The 26084-nt window shown below is 41.4% G+C and overlaps 1 protein-coding gene across 2 annotated transcripts in view; it reads left to right on the top strand.

Moving 5' to 3' along the window:
• The window catches only part of SPOCK3 (SPARC (osteonectin), cwcv and kazal like domains proteoglycan 3), a 166815-nt gene that overhangs the window by 31666 nt on the left and 109065 nt on the right, over positions 1 to 26084 (top strand). For both annotated transcript variants that reach the window (XM_081960073.1, XM_081960071.1), the window contains exon 3: positions 19092 to 19137. In XM_081960073.1, coding sequence (XP_081816199.1) covers positions 19092 to 19137 — 46 coding nt within the window. The remainder of the gene's footprint in view (positions 1 to 19091; positions 19138 to 26084) is intronic.

Below are 26084 nucleotides of genomic sequence, written 5' to 3'. Positions count from 1 at the left end.
ATTTACTCCTTTGGAGCAGTGAGGAACTGGGGTGGGTTTGACAAGAATTCTGATGTTTACAGTAGAGTAGAGGGAGGGCTCACGCGAGGGTTTAACACAGCCTGATTGGTCCATTAGACTATGAGAAAATTTCTTAACCTTCTGTCTCTCCTATTGATGAACTTGTTTCTCTTCCTGTGGGTAATTCATTACCAGGGTAGGTTACATGAACCGGAAATCAGCCCAGGGCGCCTGGCCTGCGGGAAGGAGAAGAGAATGCCCCACGGGGCTCTCCCACGCCGCTGGAGACAGAGGCAAGCTGTCCGTCAGGGCGCAGCCAGCAATTTGGGATTTAGAATAGTCAATGGTATCAAATTGTTCTACTGACTAGCAATTTAGAAAAACACTTTAAAACCAAATTTTCCTATCTATGGAACCAACATACACAGTGCTTGGACCAAAAGACTGAGAGGAAACTGGGAACCAATAGGAGAGACACAAGGTTAAGAAGTTTTATCTCAGTCTAATGGACCAATCAGGCTGTGTTAAACCCTCGCGTGTCCCCTCCCTCTACTCTCCTGAAAAGACCCGTTCAGGTAATTTAATTTTTTAATTTTAATTTAATTTAATTTAATGCTTCTAGACCGCCCCCTCTCCCGAAAGGGACTCGGGGCGGTGTACAGTTCATACAAAATATATCAGATACAATAAAATTAAGTATGTACAGTTGACAGTTGACATGGAGGAGGTTAGCATGACATTAAAAGAACTGTACAAAGCAGATTAAAATAAGTTCAAACCCCTAAAAACAAATACAGTGAATTAAAAAAACCCTAAAATAACCAGATATAGTGCGTTTGCCAGGAGGGACAGGTGAATTATGCCAGGCCTGCTAATCGGAACAGGTGGGTCTTCAGTTTTTGCCGGAAGGAGCGGAGGTCAGAAGTGGTTCTAATGTCGGGGGGGAGGTCATTCCAGAGGGTTGGGCCCATCACAGAGAAGGCCCTACTCCTCGGTGTCGCCCGCCGGCATTGTCCAGTGGATGGCACCAGGAGAAGTCCCTCCCTGTGTGAGCGTATTGGCCGCAGGGATGTATGTGGGAGGATGCGATCCCGCAAGTAACTAGGTCCCGTGCCATGGAGCGCTTTAAAGATGGTAATCAGCACCTTGAAACGCACCCGGAAAACCACAGGTAGCCAATGCAGCTCGCGCAGGAGAGGTGTTACGTGGGAGTACCTCGTACTCCCCATCACAGCCCGCGCGGCTGCATTCTGAACTAACTGCAGTCTCCGGGCGCGTCCCAAGGGCAGCCCCATGTAGAGAGCGTTGCAGTAATCCAGGCGGGACGTCACCAGCGCATGAGTGACCGTGCGTAGGGCATCCCGGTCCAGTAGGGGGCGCAATTGGCGCACCAGGCGAACCTGGTGGAACGCCCCCCTTGCCACGGCCGCCACATGGTCATCCATTGACAGCCGGGCATCAAGGAGGACGCCCAGATTGCGCGCCCGTTCCACAGGGGGCAACTGCTCGCCCCCTATGGCCAGCGATGGAAGACCAACGTTCTTTTTCCACTTCCAACCCAAGTTGCAGGAAGAATAGTAAATACTTCTGCTCATCTTTTGCAACACTGTTAAGTTTTTTTCAGAAAACAGTGCAGCTAATGGGTTGGTGGCTTGTAGAACTGTTGAGGCATCACCCGCACTTCTCTTTCCAACCAGCTATTAACCAAGATATTTTTGGACATAGGTTTGCCAATAGAATGTTAAATGTTTATCATTCTTCCTGTAGCTAGCCCTTTCAAAAGACAGGTAGACCTGTGTGTGGAAAAACTCAAAATGACTGGTTATGAGTGCAGACCAAATCTGTCCAGAAACCTGTCACTCAAGCAACCTCAAAGATGTTTACAGTCTCCATTCAAGACACCTCAAATATACACTCACCTCAATAATTTAAATGTAGCGATAAGTGCTGATTTGATTTTCTACAGACTGCTGATTCTGAATAGAAGAGAAACAAACTCGGGTCTTGAAATAGGTGGCAGAACAAAGGATATAATTCACTCGTGTCCTCTTGTCTCTCTTGCCATAGATGTTCAGGAGAACGTGAAAGGGAAGAAAGAGGAGAATGGCTGTTTTACAGCTACTTCCAATCCAATAGATGGATCATTGGATGGAAATCTAATAGTAGAAGAACAGTGTTGTGGCCCGCCAGTGGATATGGCAGCAGATTCGGATAGTGAGGCAGTTGGGAAGGAACATGGGCCAGTCCTAGAGTCTGGGGAAGCTCTGATGAGGTCTCTGTGTCAGAGGCTGAGATGGGGCCAGGTATGTCTGACAGTTATCAGCCACCTTCGGAGTCAGACATCAGTGGGGCAGAAGAACAGCTGGAACATGCGCAGAGCTGCCAGGAGAAGGGAACAGCTAAAGAACAAGGGTTGCTTTGGGAGTAAAGCCACGGGGAATGGCCTCTCACATAGCGACTAAAGAGGAACGAAAGGGGAGTAGAGTTTGCAGGAGGCAATTAGTTCAATTCATTAGGGTAAAGACTTCCTGACTTTTTGCCAAGTATTATCTGCTACAGAGTGGCATTTGGAAAATATCGGCATGGCTGCTCTCCAAACTACAGACCTGAAAAAGGCCTGTAGTTGTGAAATCTGTTGAAAGACTGTTGGCCGGGACTTTGCTGCAGAGGAATTCAACTAAATAAAAGAGGTTTTAGCGGGATGAGGAGCCGGCTTCGTGTTTTTGGGAAGCCTAGGTCAGAACAAATAGTAAATCCACTCTTTCCCAATCTACAGTACCTTTGCATTTCTACCACTTCTTCTTTTCCTACCCTGCCACTTCTTATGTAGACAGAACATGGCAGGATAGGATTTGGAAGTGCAATCAGTAATTTTTCAAGATGACATACTTATGTCACCTTGTACACTGGATCAGAGCAGTTTTCTTGTTGTTGTGCAGATCAGCCCTTAGATAATTTTGAGGAAAATGTTAGCAATAGACAGATGGAATGTTTCAGACTGTTTCAACTGGAATAAGGCTGAATGAGAGGAGGAGCAGAAGTCTTCCTGTTTAATCCAAGAACACCTGAATCTTACTGTTTAATCCAAGAACACCTGAATCTTACTGTTTAATCCAAGCACACCTGCATCTTACTGTTTGATCCAAGAACACCTGAGAAATCATCTGGAAGCCTATGAATTTATATTAAATATACAGTTTCTCCAGCATTTTGTTTTATTTAACTAATTTAATCCCTTGGGGATATTTATACTGTTTTCAAGGGCATTCTACATAGACAGTAACTGATTTAATCTTACTTTTTTGTCAAGGCCACTCTGTTATACACCCGTTGATAGTTTTGCATAAATCGATTAAATGGAAATATACAAATGCGAAATATTTGAAATAACTGAAATAGAAACTTAAATTACCTAACTTTTATTAGAAAAAATATTTTTATAATAGATTTATTGTAAAAAAAAGTTTGAAATGATAATAGAAGAATTGTGGCAAATAATTTTGCTTTCAGATGGAGAACATATTTGTAGGTAATTCCAGGTCATTAGATTCTGGTTCTCTTTCTCTTCTGCATCTTCTCTTACTGAGCCTTCCATCTTTCCAAAACAAGGACCCAGATTGTTGGGGGCAATATGCTGACTCTGTAAATGGCTTAGAGAAGCGGTATATAAAGCACTGTGAAGCGGTATATAAATTTAAGTGCTATTGCTATTGTGGAAGATGTCAATCTTTATTGAGAAAGTGGAAGAACTATGCTTCTGGGTTTTGGGTAACAAGGTTGTGTAATAATTACTAGCTATTGTATCAGAAAATTCTGTATTACATTCTCAGAGATTGTTATCCCAGAAGCCCTGCCTAAATGTCTTCCAATTCTACGACTCTATATGACCTAACATTATCTCTGTTCCTTTTACTTAATATTATTTAATAAGGCAATATATTCATTGTAGTTCATTTTCCTTGCAAGGTATGCAATCTATACGTTAGCATGAAAAGATATACTGGCATATGGCTGTGGTACATATTTAAGTAAAAGTTATTTGAAACTAAATCAGTATCTGAAACAGCTCATTATTACAGCCACAGGAAGCATCCAGCACTATTTTCACAGTTTATTATCATCCTGACTGATTTAACTTCTATTCACTTCAGTGAGCTTAATTGTCCCCAAGATACACACATTTATTTGTTACATGCTGTGATGGAGACATTCAGGACCTTTTCCTTAAGTCCACTGCATTTTAAATAAGATCATAGTTTATACTGTATCTAAAACACAAGAGGTTCTTTCATTGAGGTTAACATAGACTTCACTGAATGTAGAATATGTTTCATTGAGTATAGAATGTAAGCTATTTCTTGTAGCCACAGACATGAACAGTCAGGATGGTATTTTTTGGATGGATCTTTTTACAACAGCTGAGATGTGAAAAATAATCTGAAAAGTATCAAGATTATATGCTTCCTTATTAAATGAAAATAAGCAAAATTCCATAAGTAGAAAACATTTTATGATTGAATATGATGAATAACAGAGTGGGAAGGGACTTAGAGATGGTCTAATCCAGAGGTGTCAAACTTAATGTCTGCCGGCTGGATCCAGCCTATGGAGTGCTTACATCTGGCCCATGGGGCCGCCTTGGAAACAGCAAAGGTCCTAGATTGTTTCTCTCCTTGATTAATTTCCATCCATTGTTTCTTGTCTTGCCTTCTGGTGTTTTGGAAAATAGATTGACCTCTTCTTCTTCATGGAAGCCTCTCAAATATTTGAATACTGCTGTCATGTTAGCCCTGGTGTCCAATTGCGAGGGATGCCTGGGGGCTGGCTCTTTGCGCCTGGCTCCCAGCTGGTGTTCCCTTTCCGTTCCCTCTTCCATCACAGCTTTTAAAGGCACATAGATGGTCTTGAAATAGATAGGCGATCTTTCATCTGCTGCTTTCTCCGTGGGCTTCTTCTCTTCCTCCATCTTTCCTGAGTCTTTATGCCACCTGGGCTCAGGTCAATGCTGTGGCTCAGGACCCCGGACAGCACCCTGAAATTCAGGGTAGCTGGTGAAGTAGAGAGATTCGGGTTAATGTCAGGGTTCCAAATAGCATCCAAAAATAAACCAGAGTCCAAGGCAAAGTATTTCTCAAACTTCCAATTTATTAAGAGAACCATGTTGGCACATCTGGGAAAACCCAAATCTGAAAGCTTCCCGGTTTTCCCCACCCAGTTGAAAGTTCAAGATCTTGCCTCCACACCCACAAGTCCATCATAGACCAATCTCCCACGGCCATGCTGGCAGTTCCACACATCCAATTCCGGTCAGGTGCAGAGGTGCAGAGACAAAGGATGACCTTGGCTTTCTAGAAAGAATTTTGTTGTGACTACATAGTATGTGACTCCTTACAATCCCCCCTCCCATTTTCCCAGAATAGAAAATGCATAACAGAATAATATACCTGTCTTTGGCAGGTCTAAGACCCAAAAGAAAAGATGGCTGCAGACATCTGGTCCTCCTTTTCACTAGACTAGACATTCTCAATTCCTGCAGCCGTTCTTCATATATTTTAGTCTCCAGGCCTTTAATCATTCTTGTTGCTCTTTTATGCACTCTTTCCAGAGTCTCAACATCTTTTTTATAATATGGACATATTGGTATGAACCCATGTACCCATTAAGCTCTACCAAAAAAGAGAGACGCTTTTATGAAGAAAGAGCTCTCTTTGTTTATCTAACATATTGGAGATGATCATCTTCTGAATCTCTTCTAAGCAATGGAATGCACCTCTTCTATTTGGCTTTTCATTTTGTTCCATTAAAATAATAAGTGAGATGCAGTTTTTCTTTTTTGGACAGGCTCTTTATTATTAATATTTGCATTGATTTCAGTTCATGTCTTTGAATGTTTTCATATTCTGTATTTTATCATGCACACTTAATACTCAAATTAAACATAAAGGTTGAATTTAAAATAAATCAGCATGCATTTTGGTAGCTGTTTGGTTGGCAAATAGGAATATCAATGTAGATTTAAAATTTAATCACTTTAGAAGAATTTGAGTACTCTTATCTATATGGTGGGTCTTGAACTAGCTGCTAATAAGCGGTGTTGTAACGTGGAGTTGATAAATATTCCAATAATCTCCTTAGATTGTAGATCTTGCTAATCTCTTCTTTCTAGTGTTGAAAGGGTTTGCAGATTCACAGGAAATGATATGATGCCTTCAATGTATCCAAATATTTTCTTAGAGTTTTTCCTTGCACTTAAGTGTAAATAACGAGAGAAGCATTGTTTCAGCAATTTAAGTCAAATAGTGTTTATCTCAGACACTTATAACTATTTCAGCTGACTCTCCCACACTCCTATCTTCCCGCAATTCATTTCATGCAGTTTGGAAATGACAGTAAAACAGGAAAGCTGAGGTGTGATTCAGATATGCCTGGCCAAGCAGTATCAGATTATAGGCAACTAAAAATTTCAGTCTCTGGTGAAATCTGCCCCCATTATAAATATAGCAATTCTTCCCATGTAGAGTCAAAGTAGGGCAATAACTATATATTGCCTGGCAATCTCTCTTGGATTGGCAGGATTATTTATTTTAAAAAAAATCTTTATTATACTATTTTGGAAAGAGGAGGTGTCTCTCCCTTCCTCCCTCCCCCTCTCCTTCCTTCCTTCCTTCCTTCCTTCCTTCCTTCCTTCCTTCCTTCCTTCCTTCCTTCCTTCCTTCCTTCCTTCCTTCCTTCCTTTCTGTTATCTTCAAGTATCACTTCATCTTGTTCTGCGGTCCCAAAGAATCAATATGTCTTCAGGAGCCAGTTCTGCAAAATATCGCAGTCAGCGTTTCTATTCTTCTTTATCATAATCTGAACAATGCATTGGACGTAGAAAATGGAAAGTATGCGGAATGTTTGATTCCTTTGAAAGTAGAAATCTATGGACATGTAGAGAGTAGTAAAGATTATCTTGGTGGAGATATTCAAGCTCCAGTGCCAAAGCAACAAGAGGTAAAACAATTAAGTCCAGAATGTCCAGATACCATTTGGAACTGGAGCAGAAAAAAATCCCTAATTTTCTGAACTATAAGAAAAAGGAGGAGGAACACAGAGTTGCAAGATTTTGTTACTATAATCAATCTCGATGAAAGTAATTCTGATTAGATACAACTTGATTCAGCTCTACCTAATGGGGATAACAGAACATTTCAAGGTACTAAATTCTTCATTTCTTTCACTTAGATGCTGTACAGAATTGTAAAGGAATAACTCTTTGTTACTAAGAAGCAGGGGTGAATTTTAAAAACCTTGCTTGTTACCTAGGTGCTTTAGTAGACTATTATGGTCAAACAAAAATGGTGATGAAGTTTTTTAAAAAGTCGGTAAATCAAACTCCAGTAATAAATAATCTACAGTATGTAGAGGTACTTACTGCAGTATGTAGTAAGTACTGCAGTATGTAGAGGGCTGTAAAAATTTGGAATTAGTACCATGGCAACCTTCAATGTGCATGCTTTGTTTGTATTCCTGCCCAAGGAAAACTCCAATTTGCATTAAGTGCAAACTGTTGGGATTGCTGGAAGACGAAGTAGAGAATCTAGATCAGCAGCCCCCAACTTTTTGGGCACCAGGGACCAGTTCCATGGAGAAAGATTTTTCTGCAAACTGGAAGGGGCATGGGCAGCAGTGAGTTGCATATTTTATTACCACTGGTTCGCTGTGTGTGCGCCTGCCTGCTTCGCACACATGTGTATGTAAATCAGGCATGTGTGCGTCTTCCGCATATGCGCCCTGCCTTTCGTGCATGCACTTTGCTCTCATGCGCACTTTCCGCACATGCGCCTGACCTAAAAAAAACATGCCTAAAGAGGACGGCGTTGAGTTGAGGTGGGTGGGTGGACCCACCCACGGTTTCCACTACGGGTTTGGGTGAACCGGTCCGAACTGGCTGAACACCACCTCTGGGTGTGGCTTAGTCTGCAGATGGGACTTTGCTTGTTTGTGTGGCCAGGTTGATGGCATGCCACAGACCAGGAATTGGGGATCCCCAATCTAGAGCAAGTCTAGGCATTTTCATCTGTGACAATGAGAAATTTCTGGAAAAGGCAGAAGTCTGTATTCAAACTGAATTAATCAAGGAAGAAACAACTACCAAAAAAAATGAAACCTCAGGGGAAGAGCAATGGCAGTATGTCGCTCAGAGGACAACAAAAACCCTGAGAAGACTGTTCTTTTGGGACTGTCCCGTGCCTTCCCCTTGAGGGGAATAATTGATTTCATATCTTCCCTGTGGAGGAAAACATGCAGACATCTGGAGAAGGGTCTTCATCAAATGCTCCAGTGATAGAAAGAAAAGTAACTCAGACTGTGACAAAGAAGAGAAGTCTGCTGAGTTCCCCACTGAAAAAAGGTGTGTGGTGGTAATTGGTGACTCAGTTCTCAGAAGAATAGAATCAGCAATTTGTAGATGAGACAATCTATGTTGTCTCCCAAGTTCAAAGATCAAAGATGTGATAGAGAGACTTACTCAAATAATCAAGGCCACCGATTATTATTATTTTTCTCCTCTTTCATGTTGGCACCAATAATACAAGAAAGAGCTTGAAAAAATATTGAGGGACTACGAGCAGATAGGCAGGAAGGCAGAAGGGATATGAGCACAGGTAGGGGTGCAGTTAGGAGCACAGATGGTGGTGTTTCCATCTGTACATCTGATTGAAGGGCAACACCCAATGAGGATTTTAGAAGTAACATGCTGGCTGAAGGAATAGTGCTATCGGGAGAACTTTGGGTTTTTGGACCATGGTCCACATACCTGAAAGAAAGACCGATTCCATAATACAAACACAAAACGTACAAAGGATTTCACCACCATCCTATCCTAAGACCTGCGACAACCACCATGTTTTTAATAGTTTGTAGAAAGTCAATAGGGACTGCTGCCCCAGATTTCTAGCGGGGATCTTATTCCTGAGGTTAGGATCCATCATCAAGAGGAAATGCTTCCTGGATCTTGTAAGATATCATTGTTTGATCAACAGGACTGAGAACATGTCCATTCTACCTGACCTCATCAAACAGGCATAAATATATGAATTAAGCAGTTCTTCAAGTAGCCAGAGCCAATGCTATAAAGAGGTTTATAGATGATGACTAGAATCTTGAATCGTATCAATACCAGAAACTGCTTGCTATCCAGTGCAGTTCATGAAACAGTGGAGATATATGCAGCTACTATGACATATTATCATTGCACATGAAACTGCATTCTTGATTAGCCACAGTTTCTGTATTGTCTTCAAGGGCATTCCCATATAGAACACATTCTTACAATCCAATTGTGAGATGGCAAGAGAGGAGTGATTGTGTGATAGGCTTCTAAAGTTCATGCATTTTTATTGTGATTACAAAAGTAATAATTTACTAAACGTACGAAATGCACAGGAATATTTTATTTTTGCCGTTCTGCTGTATTTCTTTTATGAATAACAGCAGTCTGTTTTAAATAAAAACCAATTAATTCTGAAGTTCTATTTCGTTTCTGATATTACAAATTTTTGAAATAATTTTGTCTCCAAAATGATAGCGTTCAAAATAAAGATGAAAAATAAATCCCTGCAGGTTGAGCAACAATTTTTTTAGGAAGTTGTAAAACAATACAGCACATAAAACTATTCAGAGTGTGCTTAAAGTTTCTGTTTTCATAGCCGCAAAAATATTTTAAAATAATTTTTAAAATAATTACTTGTAACTGGTTCTTTCCCTTCACTTCAATGTGTAAAGATGAATTTAAGGCTGAAAAAATTATTGCTGTGCAATTACTGAACTGAAAGTAATAGTTTCCATTTTTTACGACCAGTGGGAGATTCTAATTAGGCACGATTTTAAAACATGAGCTCATTCAATCTGTGGGTTGTTGTTTTTTTAAACAAAAAAGCATTAGCAAATTAACATGAATGTGATGCCATAAGGACCTGACTACTTTTATGTAATAACACATACATTATGATGTAGGATTATTTAAAATCCATTCATGTCCATCTCTGCTCTCAAAAGTTATACCCACTAAGTAATTCCAAAATCCATAATGTAGGAGTGTCCAACTTAATTTATTGACCAGTTACTTTTGTCCATTGAGTTGTTACACAGAGCCTTACCACAAAAAGTGAATAATTCGGTTTAAAATGTAAAGGAAGTAAAACAAAATAAAACAAGTTAAATGAATTCAGTATAGTTATTATTATGTTTATGTTGGTGCAGTGGCCTAGAGGTGAAGTTCTTGCCTCACAATCAGGAGACTGTGAGTTCGATCCTAGGTAGAGGCAGATATTTCTCTTTCTGAGCACAATGCATCCATATCTCCGCATTGGTGACAGGAAGGGCATCTGGCCAGTAAACACTCAGCTCCATTCAGCTGCCCAGACTCCACCTCGCAAGGGATTATGGGGTCATTAAAACATGATGATGATGATTATTATTATATTTGATCAGGTAACTTACATAAACTTAAATAATATAATAAATCTGCAGATCAATCCATGCTTCCTGCTACTAATTTTTGTATATTTTCTTCTTAGACATATAATCCCATACACGTGTCATAGTCCCTTTCTCTTTCTGCCTCTCTTTGTCTCTTTCTCTCCCAGCTTTGGATAGGCTGGAAAAATTCTCATCTATGGAATACTTCTCTAATAATGTTCTCAGTTAGAGATCTAGGGCAGCGATGGCGAACCTTTTTTGGCTCGTGTGCCACAAGTGGGGGAGCGCAGGGGGGCATGTGCGGGCGTGCCGCACCCATAATGCAACGTGCAACCTCCCCGGTGCGCATGCGTACACAACGTGCAACCCCCCATTTTTACATGCTTTTTTCGCCCTCCCCAGACTCCAGAGGCTTTATAGGAGCCTGGGGAGGGCGAAAAGAGCCCCCTGCCCCCCAGAGGCCCTCCGGAGGCTTCAGGGACCGTCTGGAGGCTTCCCTGAAGCCTTCGGAATGCTTAAAACAACACTCCGAGCAAACCGGAAGTCACTTCCCCAGGAGCCTGGGGAGGGCGAAAAATGGCTTTTAAAAAGGTGAACTCAGCTGGCCAGCGCGCGCATGCGCGTTGGCCAGCTGACAGGGCAGCGCCTCGCGTGCCCTGGCAAATAGCTCCGCGTGCCACTTGTGGCACGCGTGCCATAGGTTCGCTATCACTGATCTAGGGGATATGGTAATGGATGTTTCTATCTTTCCTTCAGTGTCCATCTGGTCCTTCATGCATTATATTTTATTTTTCATACATCCTTTTCTCATCTTTCTCTGTTTGAAGGTCTCAATTTCATCTGCCTTGAACTTTAGTCTTCGGCTTCTTTTCAACTTATTCTTTCTTTTTTTGTGTACAGGCTGTCAGGGTTCTAAATAGCATCCAAAATTAAATCAGAGTCCAAGGCAAAGTATTTCTCAAAGTTCCAATTTATTAAGAGAGCCATGTGGGCGCATCTGGGAAAATCTGATCTGAAAGCTTCCTGGTTTTCCCCACCAGGTTGAAAGTTCAAGATCTTGCCCGACACCCACAAACCCATCACATCTTCCACTGCCATACTGGCAGTTCCATCCATCCAGTTCCAGTCAGATGCAGAGATGCAGAGACAAAGGATGACCTTGGCTTTCTAGAAGGAATTTTGTTTTGGCTACATAACATTGTACTCCGTACTATCCCCATTCCCATTTTCCCACAACAGAAAAGGCATAGTAGAATAATAGAAAGTGTGGCAGGCCAAAGATCCAAGAGGAATATGGCTGCAGGCCTGACATAGGCAGTCATTGAGTTACGACAGTAATAGAACCTGCCCATGCCATTATAAGTTATGAGGATCATAAAAAGAGTTGGTTGAGTGATTGTAGCAGTTATATGTGCCAATACCATGGATATTAAGTATGCCATGGTTGTTAAGATATCCAGTGTTTTCCAAGGCATGGTTTTGCCAAAAACTGGAAGTAACTTCTGGTTTTTGGCAACACCCATCACACAGTCATATGACCATGGGATGCTGCAAACACTTGTAAATGTAGCCATGTTGCTGAGAACCTGAAATGTCTGTGGGGCTGGGGTAACTATCTGAACTTCAAATCTGGGACATAAATCCCATTTTTCATATAGGTCACAAGTTTGAATAGTTATTAGGGAACTGGTTGTAAGTAGAGAATTATTGCATATATATTTGGGTTTCCTGGGGAAAAAGTCCTACCCCAAAAATTAGCCCTAGCTTATTTTCATGTTAGCTATGTTGGTCAGGAACCTGTTTGACCTCTAACTTGTTGCAGAGTTGGTCTGCCAGTTGATGTCGGAATAGTTAAAATGCATTACTATTGTGGTGGTTTTTTTAAGCATACATCTGTTAAACTGGATAGGAAACAGTTCATCTGTGTCTTCTGCTTGGTTGGGTGGCCTGTAAGCATAGACCTATGGCAATGTCATACCTTTTTCCTTTTATCTTGACCCATATAGACTCTAGCGGGCTTTCATCCTTGATTTAGTGCATCTATGTGGAGAGGCGGTGGTTCTTACATATAATGGTCTCTTAATTCCATCTAAGAAATAAAAATTCTTAGTTCTATCTAAGAATTATTCTAACACCACCTAAGGAGGTGGTCTCTTAATTCTATCTCTTCTGTATATGTCATGCATTTTAAAGTAACCTGTTCCTACAGTTTTCAACCTTTTGTATTTCTCCTGAAATATCCAACTCGCACTTATATAATAAAATATAAATATGCATGCTGTTGCATATTGACATTTTTGTTTCTTTTAGCAAATTTTCATTCCTCATAGTAGAATATCATCGCTAACATTTATCCATCTGTTCTTTTATCTTTTGTAAACATTCTATCAAAACACACCAAATCATTTACTTGCTCTATTTTTTTTTTGCCATTTACTACTATCTTGCAAGATTTCCTTGATTTTGCCTTTCAAACACAATTACTTTGGTCATAGGTTTTCAGTCCATACCCCTTGTTGTATCATATAGCATATCTAATGATCATTATATATAATTTGAATTCTGAGAGCAATATGACTTAATCTGAATACTAATCTAAATACATATATTGGTTGTAGAATACCTCTATCATCACCACTAGCATTTTCTGAACATTTATCTATAAATATATTCATCAACTAAGGCAACTTAACATATCTTCTTGCTTACTGTCAGTACTAAACTAGGTTCAGCATTTTATTTATTCTGTTGCATCCATATGTTCATTACATACAGTTTTATCTAATTCAGCAGTCTTAAATATTCATGAAGAGACTTCAAGAAATCACCAGAATTGGGCAAGTGTGATAGGCAACATAGAAATTTTATAATTAATGAATAATTGAAGCCCATTCACTTTTTCCTATCAACAAATGGGCAGGAAATATTTTTAATTCATTAATTTCCTAACGCTGCTGAACAACAAAAGTTTTGTCTCAACATCTGTTGCCCAATATAAAGTCAATATATTTTACTAATTTTGTCATAGTTACCTCTTGCAGCACTATTAAAACTATGTTTTCACTGTGTTCCATGCAATTTTTATCCTCTTTCCTTTTGCTTATTTTCTACTGTGTTATTCTAACAATCTTAATATATTTTTATACAAGATATATATTTTTTCTTTCTGCAGCCTAGACTTTCTATTTTCAATTTACTTTATTTAACTCCTTTCCTTTTTTTCCAGTTCTTTCCCCCTCTTTCCCCAAAATCCACTTGATCCTCCTGCAAAATCCAGGAATGCCAATTTTCTGTTAATTACATGCATAATGAAAAGAGAGGAAATGGTAATGAAAAATGCACATGTTCATGCATTTTTATGCACTCAACCAGAATCTCTTTATCCAATGTTTCTCAACCTTACCAACTTTAAGATGAGTGGCTAGCTGGGAATTCTGGGAGTTGAAGTTTATTCATCTTAAAGTTGCTAAGATTGGGAACCTTAGGTTACTACCTTAACCCATGATAAATTTTTGTAAAGTAAGTCGGTGACCATATAAATTTTCTAAATAAAATAAAATAAATAAACCCATTCAAAATTATAAAAGAGTTGAGGACAGTCATAAAAAGGCAGCAATGGTTAGCATAGCCCTTCGTGGATTTCTGCCTTGTTGTGGCAAAGGGGCTTCCGTAGCTCAATGAAGCTATGAGCTATGCCGTGCAGGGACACCCAAGACGGACAGGTCATGGCAGAGAGCTCTGACAAAATGTGATCCACTGGAGAAGGACATGGCAATCCATTCCAGTATATTTGCCATGAAAACCCCATGGACAGTACCAAAAGGCAAAAAGGCCTGGAGGAACATTGTCCATGGGGTCCGACACGACAGCAACTAACCACACAAAATTGTTAGCATAATGAAAACACATTTATGGAAGGCAAAGCAGTAGGTAAGGTCACTCTAGACCAGTGATGGTTAACCATTTTGGCGCCGAGTCCCGAAAGCACGTGGGCATAATGCAATGCGCGCTCACCCCCATGCACCCTGCCAATGCATGTGCAACCACCTGTGCATACGCACACATCTCCCACATCCATCCTGCACCCCCCCCTCATGCACGGCAGAGACCCGAAAATCAGCTGGCCAGTGGGAGGCCCGTGCACGGCAGAACTGAGCTGGGGCATTGGATTGTTTGCCCGTAGAGAGGGCTCTGTGTGCACCTGTGGCAAACATGCCATAGATTCACCATCATGGCTCTAGACCAGCGATGGTGAACCTTTTTTGGCTCACGTGCCACAAGTGGGGGGAGCGCAGGGCGGTCGTGTGCGGGCGGGCCGTACCCATAATGCAATGCGCGGCCCCCCAGTGCGCATGTGTGCACAACGCGCTCCCGCCATTTTTAAAAGTCATTTTTTGCCCTTCCCAGGCTCCAGAGGCTTTATGGGAGCCTGGGGAGGGCGAAAAGAGCCTCCCCGCCCCCCCAGAGGCCCTCCGGAGGCTTCAGGGACCGTCCGGATGGTCCCTGAAGCCATAAGGAAGGCTTAAAACAATCCTCCGAGCAAACCGGAAGTACTTCCGGTTTGCTTGGAGGGTCGTTTTAAGCGCTCCGAAGGCATCAGGGAAGCCTCTGGACAGTCCCTGAAGCCTTCAGAATGCTTAAAACAACCCTCCAAGCAAACTTCCGGTTTGCTCAGAGGGTCGTTTTAAGCGCTCCGAAGGCATCAGGGAAGCCTCCGGACGGTCCCTGAAGCCTTCGGAACGCTTAAAATGACCCTCTGAGCAAATCGGAAGTGACTTCTGGTTTGCTCGGAGGGTGGTTTTAAGCATTCCGAAGGCTTCAGGGAAGCCTCCGGACGGTCCCTGAAGCCTCCGGAGGCCCTCTGGGAGGGCGGGGAGGCTCTTTTTGCCCTCCCCAGGCTCCAATAAAGCTTCTGGAACCTGGGGAGGGTGAAAAATGGCTGTTAAAAAGGTGAACCCAGCTGGCCAGCATGCGCATGCATGCTGGACAGCTGACAGGGCAGCGCCTCGTGTGCCCTGACAAATGGCTCCGCGTGCCACCTGTGGCACGCGTGCCATAGGTTCGCCATCATTGCTCTAGACCATTTAGTCAAGCGTCCTAAAATATTCTCTCTCACTTCATCCTACCTTTTATTTGGAGAGTTTGGAGCAAAACAATAAGTAATTGCCATCCATCAACCATATGAATATTTTTAGGCTTAGAGCAGTGTTTCTCAACCTTGTCAACTTGAAGATGTTTGGACTTCAACTCTCAGAATTCCCCAGCCAGCAAATGCTGGCTGGGGAATTTTGGGAGTTGAAGTCCAGATATCTTCAAGTTGACAAGGTTGAGAAACACTGGCTTAGAGGCATTACTGGAAATAAAAATTAAATTAATAATTAATAATTAAATTGTTAAGTTTCTTTTGCATTTTTTATGGTCCATAATCCTCCTTTCCCATGCCTTAATTCTTTTGAGTATTAACAGTGCTTGGTTGAGTTTTAGTGCATATAGTTTTGTTTTCTTGCGCCAAGAAAGGTCCTAAAATGGGGCAAAACTCACTTCAGTGTTTCACTTAACAACAGCAATTTGGGGCTCAATTTTGGTCGTGAGTCAAATGCTACCTCTATTACCAGCAAGTATATTACCTTTGCTCACTTTCCTCAATGGTATGCTTTGGTGTGAAGTAAATAATCGTGGCATTTTAAGTTCATATCAGGAAACATAATCTCTGTAAAACTCACGACTATATATTACATCTGACCAAAGCAATCAAATGAGTGTTCAACAAAGGAGATTCATGGGAGCAAAGTCTTTTTTGAAGCATTGAGGCAGCTGCCTCTGGCAAAGAATTGGACAGTTCCTTGACAGTTTTTTGAGGACATCTATAAGTATATGGTAATGAAGGGATGCAGTGGCTCAGTGGCTAAGATGCTGAGCTTGTCGATCAGAAAGGTCGGCAGTTCAGCGGTTCGAATCCCTAGCGCTGCATAACGGAGTGAGCCCTTGGCTTTCTGTCTTTTTCCCTGTACACACCAAGTGTTTTTATATCTGAATGATTAGATGGAAGAAAAATACAGTCCACCTGATCTATTCTTATATTACCTGCAGCTTTGTATATTGAAATTTTCCTTCTAACAGACCAACAATTTCACATTTCATGTTAAATGCAATTTCACTTACATAATTGCTGAATCTAGATTTTCAGTCAATATCCTTGTAAAAAGAATGTTGGTATACATTAACTTATACATAGGTACATAGCTATTAATTATTTGGACTATTATAAAGTCCATTAGAAATAAGTATGTGAGGCTTAAGTAATTTATTTCAGTAACGTTTCTCAGTAGGAGCTGATCTCTGTCTCTAAGCTGAAATGACAATAGAAATCCTTACAGCCACATGCATCATTTTCTTCAAGCAATTTTCTGCGTATTCATTGGCAATATCTGTATCCTTATTTTATATGAGGAATAGATATATTCCAATTTGATTGGTCCATTTTTCTCTCCAGAATAGCATCTGTGGGAAGAAAGACATCTTTTCACAGTTAATAATAGATAGCAGTTATCAGAATGATTTTAAATGTTAAGTTGTAATGTTCATGCATATTTAGCTGAACATTGATTACTAAATGATTGCTTAAATATGTGCACAGTGCTTCCAGATTATTTCATGGTAGCCTTTGGTTCTGGGTGTTGCTTTGCAAAGTCTAGGAATATCAGAATTGTTGTTATTTCTACAATTCTTTAGGCAACCCCATAAATATTTACAATATGAAATATTAATTATTAGTACCATAGTTCAAAATAGTGCAAAAATGAATAATTCAAATGATAAAGAGATTGGGTGGATAGCTGAGGCACCACCTTTCCTATTGTTTCCGCTCTCAGTCAAAAAGACATATTCTGGGTCTCTTCTATGAAACAGTGTCATCTTTTTGAAGCCCAGAATTGTTGCTTCTCAATGGCAGCATTTGCTCTGTGGAACAGCATCTACCAAAAGATCAGGATGCCCTTGACCCTGTTAGACTTTTGCAAGATGCTGAAGACCTGACTTTAGATATTTAGGTCGGGAGATCAGGTGAACTCTGCTGCTGTTCAGGTGTTCCTCTATGAACAAAGTTTTCATTTTATCCTTAGGAAATAGGGATTATATTGTTTTTGTGTTTTAATCAAGTGCCACTTGGGCATGGCTAGCCCATAACTCATCCAGCCTACGAGCTGGGAGTTTGGAGAGGAGCCTGAGGGAGAGAAGGGGATGAGATAGGAAGGGCCTCTGTGGGGCAAGCTTGAGGGAGAGAAGGGGATAGGAGAGGATCAATGGGGTCAGTCTGAGGGAGAGAAGGGGGATAGTTTTCATTTTATCCTTAGGAACTAGGGATTATATTGTTTTCTGATTTAATCAGTATGCTGTCCAGGTTTCAGTTAGGATGGCTATATAAATCAATAAATAATAAATTATACAGGTGAAGCCCACTAAAATTAATAGCACTTACATTAATAGTATATTGCTTAGTACTCAGATTTATTTTTGTTTATCCTGAGCAATGAAATGAAATTTGAAATTTAGTTTGTAAACAGTAACTTTTGAAAGCAATATGTAGAGTGAAGATCTACAAGCACTTTGCTTGTGGACGGATTGATATTTGGCAATGAAATTTCATTTCTGCAAGAAGTTTTACAGCCATACCATTTAATACTTTTTACAAGATAATTTGTGTAAGCAACTGTCAGAATAGTTAATAATGATATAAATTGAAACACAATATAACTTGTGATGACCCGGAGCATGGCACAAAGGCAACACAGCCTCCCTTTATTAACACCGACTGTGCCCCCAAGGTCCCTTTCACTCTCCAGACTGGAGAAAAGCTCTTCCACAAACCTGCAACTACTCCAGCAGGGCAAGATAAGCAAGGAGCGAAGGATAATTCCAGCAGGATGAGATAAGCACACAGAAGGTTGTAAATACTTCAAGCAGTCGGGAGGAATGCCAGGAATGCAGGCCACAATGCTACACTAGGTGACCTCAGTATTTGTTCCTGACTAACGCCACTCCCAACTGCCTCGCCCTTAAGCTCCATCCCCAGGTGTGCCTTGTGAAGGAAATTGTGAAGGGACCCTTTCCTTCCTTGTAAACCACACAACCCCCGTTGCCCTCTTCTGCATTCTTCCCTGTGATCCCTAGGATGAAGAGGGGGTGGGCCTTGGTCTTCATCTGAACCCCATCACCCTTGTTCTACCTCTCTCGTACTCTGCCCAACCTGACTTTGCCCTTCCCCAGTTTCCTTCACAGTCAACAGAGCACTCTCCCGCTGTCTATCAGCTGTTCATCCTTCATCTCAGAGTCAGACTCCGATGAGAACATGACATAACTCTGAAATAAAATTGTGGCTATTTCAGATGCTTTTTCCATCTGGTTTATGAACTAGCTGTTTATTCTTTCAATTATTTTTCATTACCAAAGATGTGTTTCCTGCAATTAGTGTGTCCATATGATAATTGTATCTTTCCTTTGTGTTTTTTTTGCTGCGCACCATGTGCAGGAAGTTGAGGTTTGTATATCTTTTATGCACTTCTGTCTTTCCCCATTCATGTGTTTGTACTCTTTTTCTCATTCTAAGCACATGCTTTCTTTTTCTGCTGCAGGATGATTATTTTCGTACATGGAGTCCACTTACATCCTTTGATCAAGGTAAGAAATGATCTTCATACAACTAAAAAGGGTGATTTTAATGGTCTTTACATTTAGATTAGCCGTAGAGTGAAAGCTGCTGTTATCTTTTTAGGTATTCTCCTTGAACCTACTTTTTACAAAGTGAATTTAAAGCAAGTCTAAGTTTTATATTATTACTGTCTTACACTTAATAATAATATAAAAGTGCATTATCTTAAGTGTCAGACATTAAATTAACAAAAAAGTAAAGAAAGCGATAGCATGTTAAATTAGATTAATTTTCCTTCTTGGGAGAATTATTTCCTAATAGATTATTTTATATGTTTTCTGTATTAAATGGTAATCACTCCATTGTTTATTTTTATTGATAACTATTATCAGTGAAACTGTCACAGTAAATGATTTTTAAGATATAAAGTCAACATTCAATTTGTATCACAATAAAACTTGCCATTTCCCCTACTCTCTCGTGAACACTTGAATATCACATGAGATCATGTAGCCAAAAATTGTTGGATGACTCTTTATACTTCCAGTGGCAGTTGTATAAAATTGTGTCTCAGGAGACGGATGAAATGATTTTTAAAAATGTGGTTCATACATTACCCATTTTTATTTCGTCTTCAAATGTGATCCAGATCTCTTTTTTATTGTTATTATTCCCGGAACTGATATCACAAAGAACAGTTAATAATGGCTTCTTTCTATATGGCTAAGGATATTAGAGGCTTGGAGTGCATTTGTGATTTATTAGTTGCAACTGCAATATAGAGGGATAGAGATTAATCATTACATTCCAGAGCCTGATGATCAACCTTATTTTTCAACTGCTATTGAACACAAACGGACAAACAGATACAGTTTGGCAATTCATTTCTCTAAACTGCTATTAATATTAAATTGAAGAGCACTATTACAAAACAGCTGAACTTAGTCCTATTTCCACAGTATCCATGACTGCTTTCTGTGACTCCCCCATCCCAATTTATGTTTGATTACTACTGTAATAACATTTCCAGTTATATGGCATGAAGTGTGGTCCAAAAAATCTGGAGGTTTCCAGGATCAGAGGGCTGTTTACCTCCTTCCAGTAATTAATCATTCAAACAAAACAGGGATCTGGAAATCCAAAAGAGAATAGATGCAAAGTATAAGTGGAACTATGAAGCTATCAAAATTGACAGTAAAAGATAGTTGTAGTTTGGTCCCTTACTAAGTTGTAATAGAAGACAGCATAGCTATCTTGTCTAAAAAGATTTTAAACTTTAAAAAAAGTTTAGGGAAGAACAACAAAGATGAATGAGGGACTGGAGGCTAAAACATACAAAGAACAATTGCAGGAATTGGGCATGTCTAGTTTGATGAAAAAGGACCAGGGATGATATGATAGTAGTGTTCCAATATCTAAGCGGCTGCCATGAAGAAGAGGGGGTGAACCTATTTTCCAAAGCACCTGAAGGCAGGACAAGAAACTATGGATAAAAACTAATCAAGGAGGGAACTAACTTAGAACTACAGAGAAATTTCCTAACAGTAAGAACAATTAATCAGTGGGAAGACTTGCCTTCAGAAGTTGTGGATGCTCCAACACTGGAGTCTTTTAAGAAGAGACTGAACAACCAATTGTCTGAAGTGGTGTAGGGTGTCCTGCTTGAACAGGGGTTGGATTAGAAGAAGAACGGGACTAGAATTTCCCTTTCAATTCTGTTAATTCCATATACTGTTAATGAGGAATAATAGTTTTCACTACTTTTGGGGTAGGATTCAACTTCAGTTGTGAATGTGAGAAATAGAGGAGAGATCTCACAGGTTGGACCCTGAAACAGAAGTCATATTCATGCAGGTTTGGTGCTAATTGAAAGCAAACATGACTCGCTCCAACATGATTTTAAAATGGACAAGGTTTTTGCAGTATTTGCTCTCAGCCAATGTCCCAAATATGCTTTTTCAAAAAGTGACTGTACTTTCCCCCTAAAACCAGAAAAAGTTCATTTGATTTCTCAAAGTTCTATCTTGGACAAAAGCAGAGGAATATGCACAGAAATTTGCTACTTGCCACACATTGTAATATTAGTTTGTTTAGCTGATTCAGCTCCCTAAACTCAAGATTCAGCAGTAAACTCAGGAAATCTCATTTTAACTTCTCCCCCAAAAAAGTACAAAGCAACTGAAGAACAACTTTGAATCATTCTGGACAAAGACTCATGGAACAATTAGGAAGTCCAAGCAGTGGTGGGATTCAAATTTTTTTTACTACCAGTTCTGTGAGCATGGCTTGGTGGGCATTCTTCTAAGGAACAAATTGGGTCCTTGATCCATTATTCACTCCCCTGTCATGGTCAGACCACTCACTCCTCCGACTTGACTTCTCTTGACTTCCGCTGCGGGGAGGCGGAACCGTAAAATACTAGATGGTTCCGCCCCAGGCGCCTGATGGAACCAGAGAGGTTCCAGATGGAGCTTGGGCCACCTTCTGCGGCCCTGACCCGCCCTCGGGTAGAGGACCTGGTGGTCGCGTGGAACAATGCGACTACCGGGGCCTTGAACCGGGTGGCTCCTTTGCGGCCTCTCCAGCGGCAACGCTTCACCCTGGCCCCTTGGTTTACCGAGGAGCTAAGGGTGATGAAGTGCCGCAAGAGATGCCTAGAGAGTCGTTGGAGATCCTCTCGTTCCGAATTTGACCGGACACAGGTACGAGCCCATTTAAGGACGTACCTTGTGGCATTGAGAGTGGCCAAACGTCAATATTGTGCCACTCTCATTGCATCCGCAGAGAACCGCCCTGCCGCCCTGTTTCGGGTGTCCCACTCCCTCTTATTTCAGAGGCCGCGGGAGGCCCCTTTACAGGGTAGAGCAGAGGAATTTGGGAAATATCTGCAGGATAAAATCGCTCAAATCCGGAAGGATTGGGTCCCTTCCAGTGGTCCTGTAGAGGCGTCCGTGGCGAGTCTTGAGAGACCTATCTTGGAGGAGTTTGACTTGGTTGCCATCGAGGATTTGGACAGAGTGCGTGGACGACTGCGACCCACCACATGTTTACTGGACCCGTGTCCCTCCTAGCTTGTACTGGCATCCTGGGAGGTTACACGCGACTGGCTCCTGGGCCTAGTGAATGCTTCGTTGGGTGAGGGGTCCCTTCCAGCCGCCTTGAAAGAGGCAGTGGTGAGACCCTTGCTCAAGAAGCCTTCCCTGGACCCTACGGAGCTGGCCAATTATCGTCCTGTCTCCAACCTTCCCTTTCTGGCGAAGGTTGTAGAGAGTGTGGTGGCTTATCAGTTTCCACGACATCTGGAGGAAAATGATTATCTAGACCCGCGCCAGTCCGGCTTCCGCCCTGGGCACAGCACGGAGACGGCCTTGGTCGCGTTGGTGGATGATCTCTGGAGGGCCAGAGATAGGGGTTGTTCCTCTATCCTGGTCCTATTAGACCTCTCGGCGGCTTTTGATACCATCGACCATGGTATCTTGTTGCGCCGACTGGAGGGGTTGGGGGTCGGGGGCACCGTTTTACGGTGGTTCGGCTCCTACCTTTCCGGCCGGATGCAACGTGTGTTGACAGGGGAGCAGAGGTCGACTCTGTGCCCCCTTACCTGTGGGGTGCCACAGGGGTCGGTCCTCTCGCTGCTCCTGTTCAACACATATATGAAGCCGCTGGGTGAGATCATCCGTGGTTTCGGGGTGGGATACCATCTGTACGCTGATGATACTCAGCTGTACATTTCCACCCCGAACCACCCCAACGAGGCCGTCAAAATGATGTCCCGGTGTGTGGAAGCCGTACGGGTCTGGATGGATGACAACCGACTCAAGCTCAACCCCTCCAAGACGGAGTGGCTGTAGGTTCCGCCCCCCCGATTCAACCAGTTAATTCCATCTCTGGCCATCGGGGGCGTTCAACTTGCCCCGGTGGAGCGGGCGCGCAATTTGGGCGTCCTCCTTGATGCTCGGCTGTCCATGGATGACCATGTGACAGCCGTGGCAAGGGGGGTGTTCCACCAGGTTCGCCTGGTGCGCCAATTGCGCCCCCTATTGGACTGGGATGCCTTGCGCACAGTCACTCATGCGCTGGTGACGTCTCGCCTGGACTACTGTAACGCTCTCTACATGGGGCTTCCCTTGAAATGCACTCGTAGACTACAGTTGGTCCAGAACGCGGCCGCGCGGGTAATTATGGGGAGTACAAGGTACTCCCATGTGACACCTTTCCTGCGCGAGCTGCACTGGCTCCCTGTGGTCTACCGGGTGCGTTTCAAGGTCTTGATAACGATCTTTAAAGCGCTCCATGGCTCAGGACCTAGCTACTTGCGGGATCGTATCCTGCCCCATACATCCCTGTGACCAATTCGCTCGCACAGACAGGGACTCCTCCAGGTGCCGTCCACCAGACAATGTCGGGGGGCGGCGTCTAGGAGTAGAGCCTTCTCTGTTGCGGGCCCAGCCCTGTGGAATGACCTTCCCCCGGATATTAGGACTACCTCTGACCTCCGCGCCTTCCGGATAAAGCTCAAGACGCACCTATTTCAAGTAGCTGGCCTGGCTCAACCATAGTTCGTTCACACTGCTCCTGACGGTTTTTTTTAATTTTTTGACTTTTAGACTTTTATTAGGGGATTTTAAACTATGTTTTAACTGTCTTTTCTTATCTTCATACCTCCTCCATGTACACGTGTTCGTTTACTCTGTGTGTGTATTGTCTATATTGTTTTTTATGTGTTTTATTGTACGCCGCCCCGAGTCCTTCGGGAGAGGGTGCGGCTAAGAAATAAATTTTTATTATTATTATTATTATTATTATTATTATTATTATTATTATTATTATTATTATTATTATTATTATTATTATTATTATTATTATTATTATTATTATTATTATTATTATTATTATTATTATTCTGAATACAAGCCCTACCAATTTCAATCTCCTAACCCCAATACCATAAAAAAAAACTCCACTTGTGACATTGTTGATAAAACTGTAGAGTAGCATATGTTGTGCACATTTTTACAGAACTGCTTGTGGAGTAGAGACTTTTTATGCAAATGGAAACTGCCAAGGAACAGAATATAAAATATTCAGCTCTGAAAGTAATGGCTGATATTTAAAGTAGTGAAAAAAACTCTGACAGTTATCGCCACAAATAATTAAACTGATAAAAATAGCCCTGTTCATTATTTTTCTAAACCCTTTCTGGGATAAAGAATTTTCTATGGTTGAACTTGGGGCAAGCCACATCAATAATGAAGCTCTTGAACTTCAGCATGTCTTGCAAGACACTGATCTCAGTGTTGTAATATTCATTTAAACAGTACAAATTGAACAAAAACACTGTAAATATGATGCAGATACCCAAGATCACATTGAGGTGCTGAGGTTCTATTGTATCTCAGAGACAGTAGTGGGTTCTGGATCCTGTTGCAACCGGTATGGTGCAATGGGGCTGGGCGCCCACCATGTGCATGCGGCAGCACGTTTGCAGGGTGTGTGTGCTTACCCACCTCCTGCAACGCTCCAGGTGCTTGGCGGAGCATCGTGCAGGCACCATGCAAGTGTGCAAATGCCCCAATCGGCTAAAATAGCGGTAAGGAGAGTGGGTGGGCCGTCCGGAGCACCGCACCAGAACAGTACCTGGTGCTCCTAGCAGGCACCGATACGCCCGTACCGGGGCATACCAGTCATATCCCACCACTGCTCAGAGTGCACTAAAATTTACTGTCACTCAATTTCTGTAATTGTATGATGGCAGTCCATCCTGTAGTCCCAACCTCCTAGAAATTAGCAAGTATACAGTCAGGTGATAAGGTTGGGTAGAATGTGGAGCAGGCAGGCCTGGATTTTGCTCAGTTTGAAGCCTACGGGCATTGAGATGAATAACTGAACTGAGTTTGATTTACACATTTGCTCTGTATTTATAGAATAACCCCCAAAATAAATTCTGAGATTTCACTTTAATTTGATTTTAATGTAGTGTGTTAATTAATTTGTAATCAGATGTTAATGTTGTTTATAATGAATATTATGAATGCAATCAACTCTACATATATAACTGACGTGCAAATATGCATGTTTCTCTTTATGTATAACTAGATAGGCCAATACTATTGTGAAGCCAGCTATGAATGTTAGTTTGTACTGATTAACAAAAAGTAACAAAAACTCCACATTTGGCTGATAATTGAAGTGTTTTATTTTTTCTTGCAACATAGACACACATAGAGAATACTGCTTGTTGTTATTTAAAATTTTGATTAGCTACCTAACATTACTATACAATTTAGTAAAATGTCCTTAGATTTAACTAATAAATTATATGTATTGTAATTTTGAAATTTGAACAATTTTAAATGTAATTGTAAAATGTATATAAAAAAACTAAATTAAACTAAATTTCTCCAATTTGGAATGTTTCCAAACTTTTGCTTGTTAATTTTCTAGCATTCAAGGATGAAGGTAGTCCTTGACTTATGGCTTTTCGTTTAGCATCCTTTCCCCCCCAAAAAGTTCACATTAAAAAAAGTAAGTTTATGATTGGTTCTTATGATCAGAGGATCAAACTTTGGGGAACTTGGCAACTAACATGTATTGATGATGGCTACAGAGTCCTGATTGTCATTTGTGACCTCCCCGGCCAGCTTCTATTCTGACCCAGGTTCCTTAGAAAGCAAGAAGCAAATTCTTGGTCCTGACAAAAACTCTTTTATTTACACAACTGTGAATTCCTTTCATTCACAGTCAGCAAGGCTTTAGCAAACACCGTTTCAGAGAAATGTTTATCCACACGGACCTTATCTCGTTTGGAGTGTTGCCAGATGACTAGTTTCCAAACACAGGGCAAAGTGAAAGTTGGCACAGGATCTCTTATAATCACAAACTGAACTTTCCAGACTGAATGAATGAATTGTTTCCTGCAAAAGCCCACTCCCCGTTTGTTCCTCTTTTGTTTCCTATGGGAGAGGCCAATCACCTC

Source organism: Natrix helvetica, assembly GCF_964273705.1.
Source record: "Natrix helvetica genome assembly, chromosome: 7".
Taxonomy (NCBI): Eukaryota; Metazoa; Chordata; class Lepidosauria; order Squamata; family Natricidae; genus Natrix; species Natrix helvetica.
Note: the sequence above shows the minus strand (reverse complement) of the source record. Positions and strands in the feature narration are given on the sequence as shown.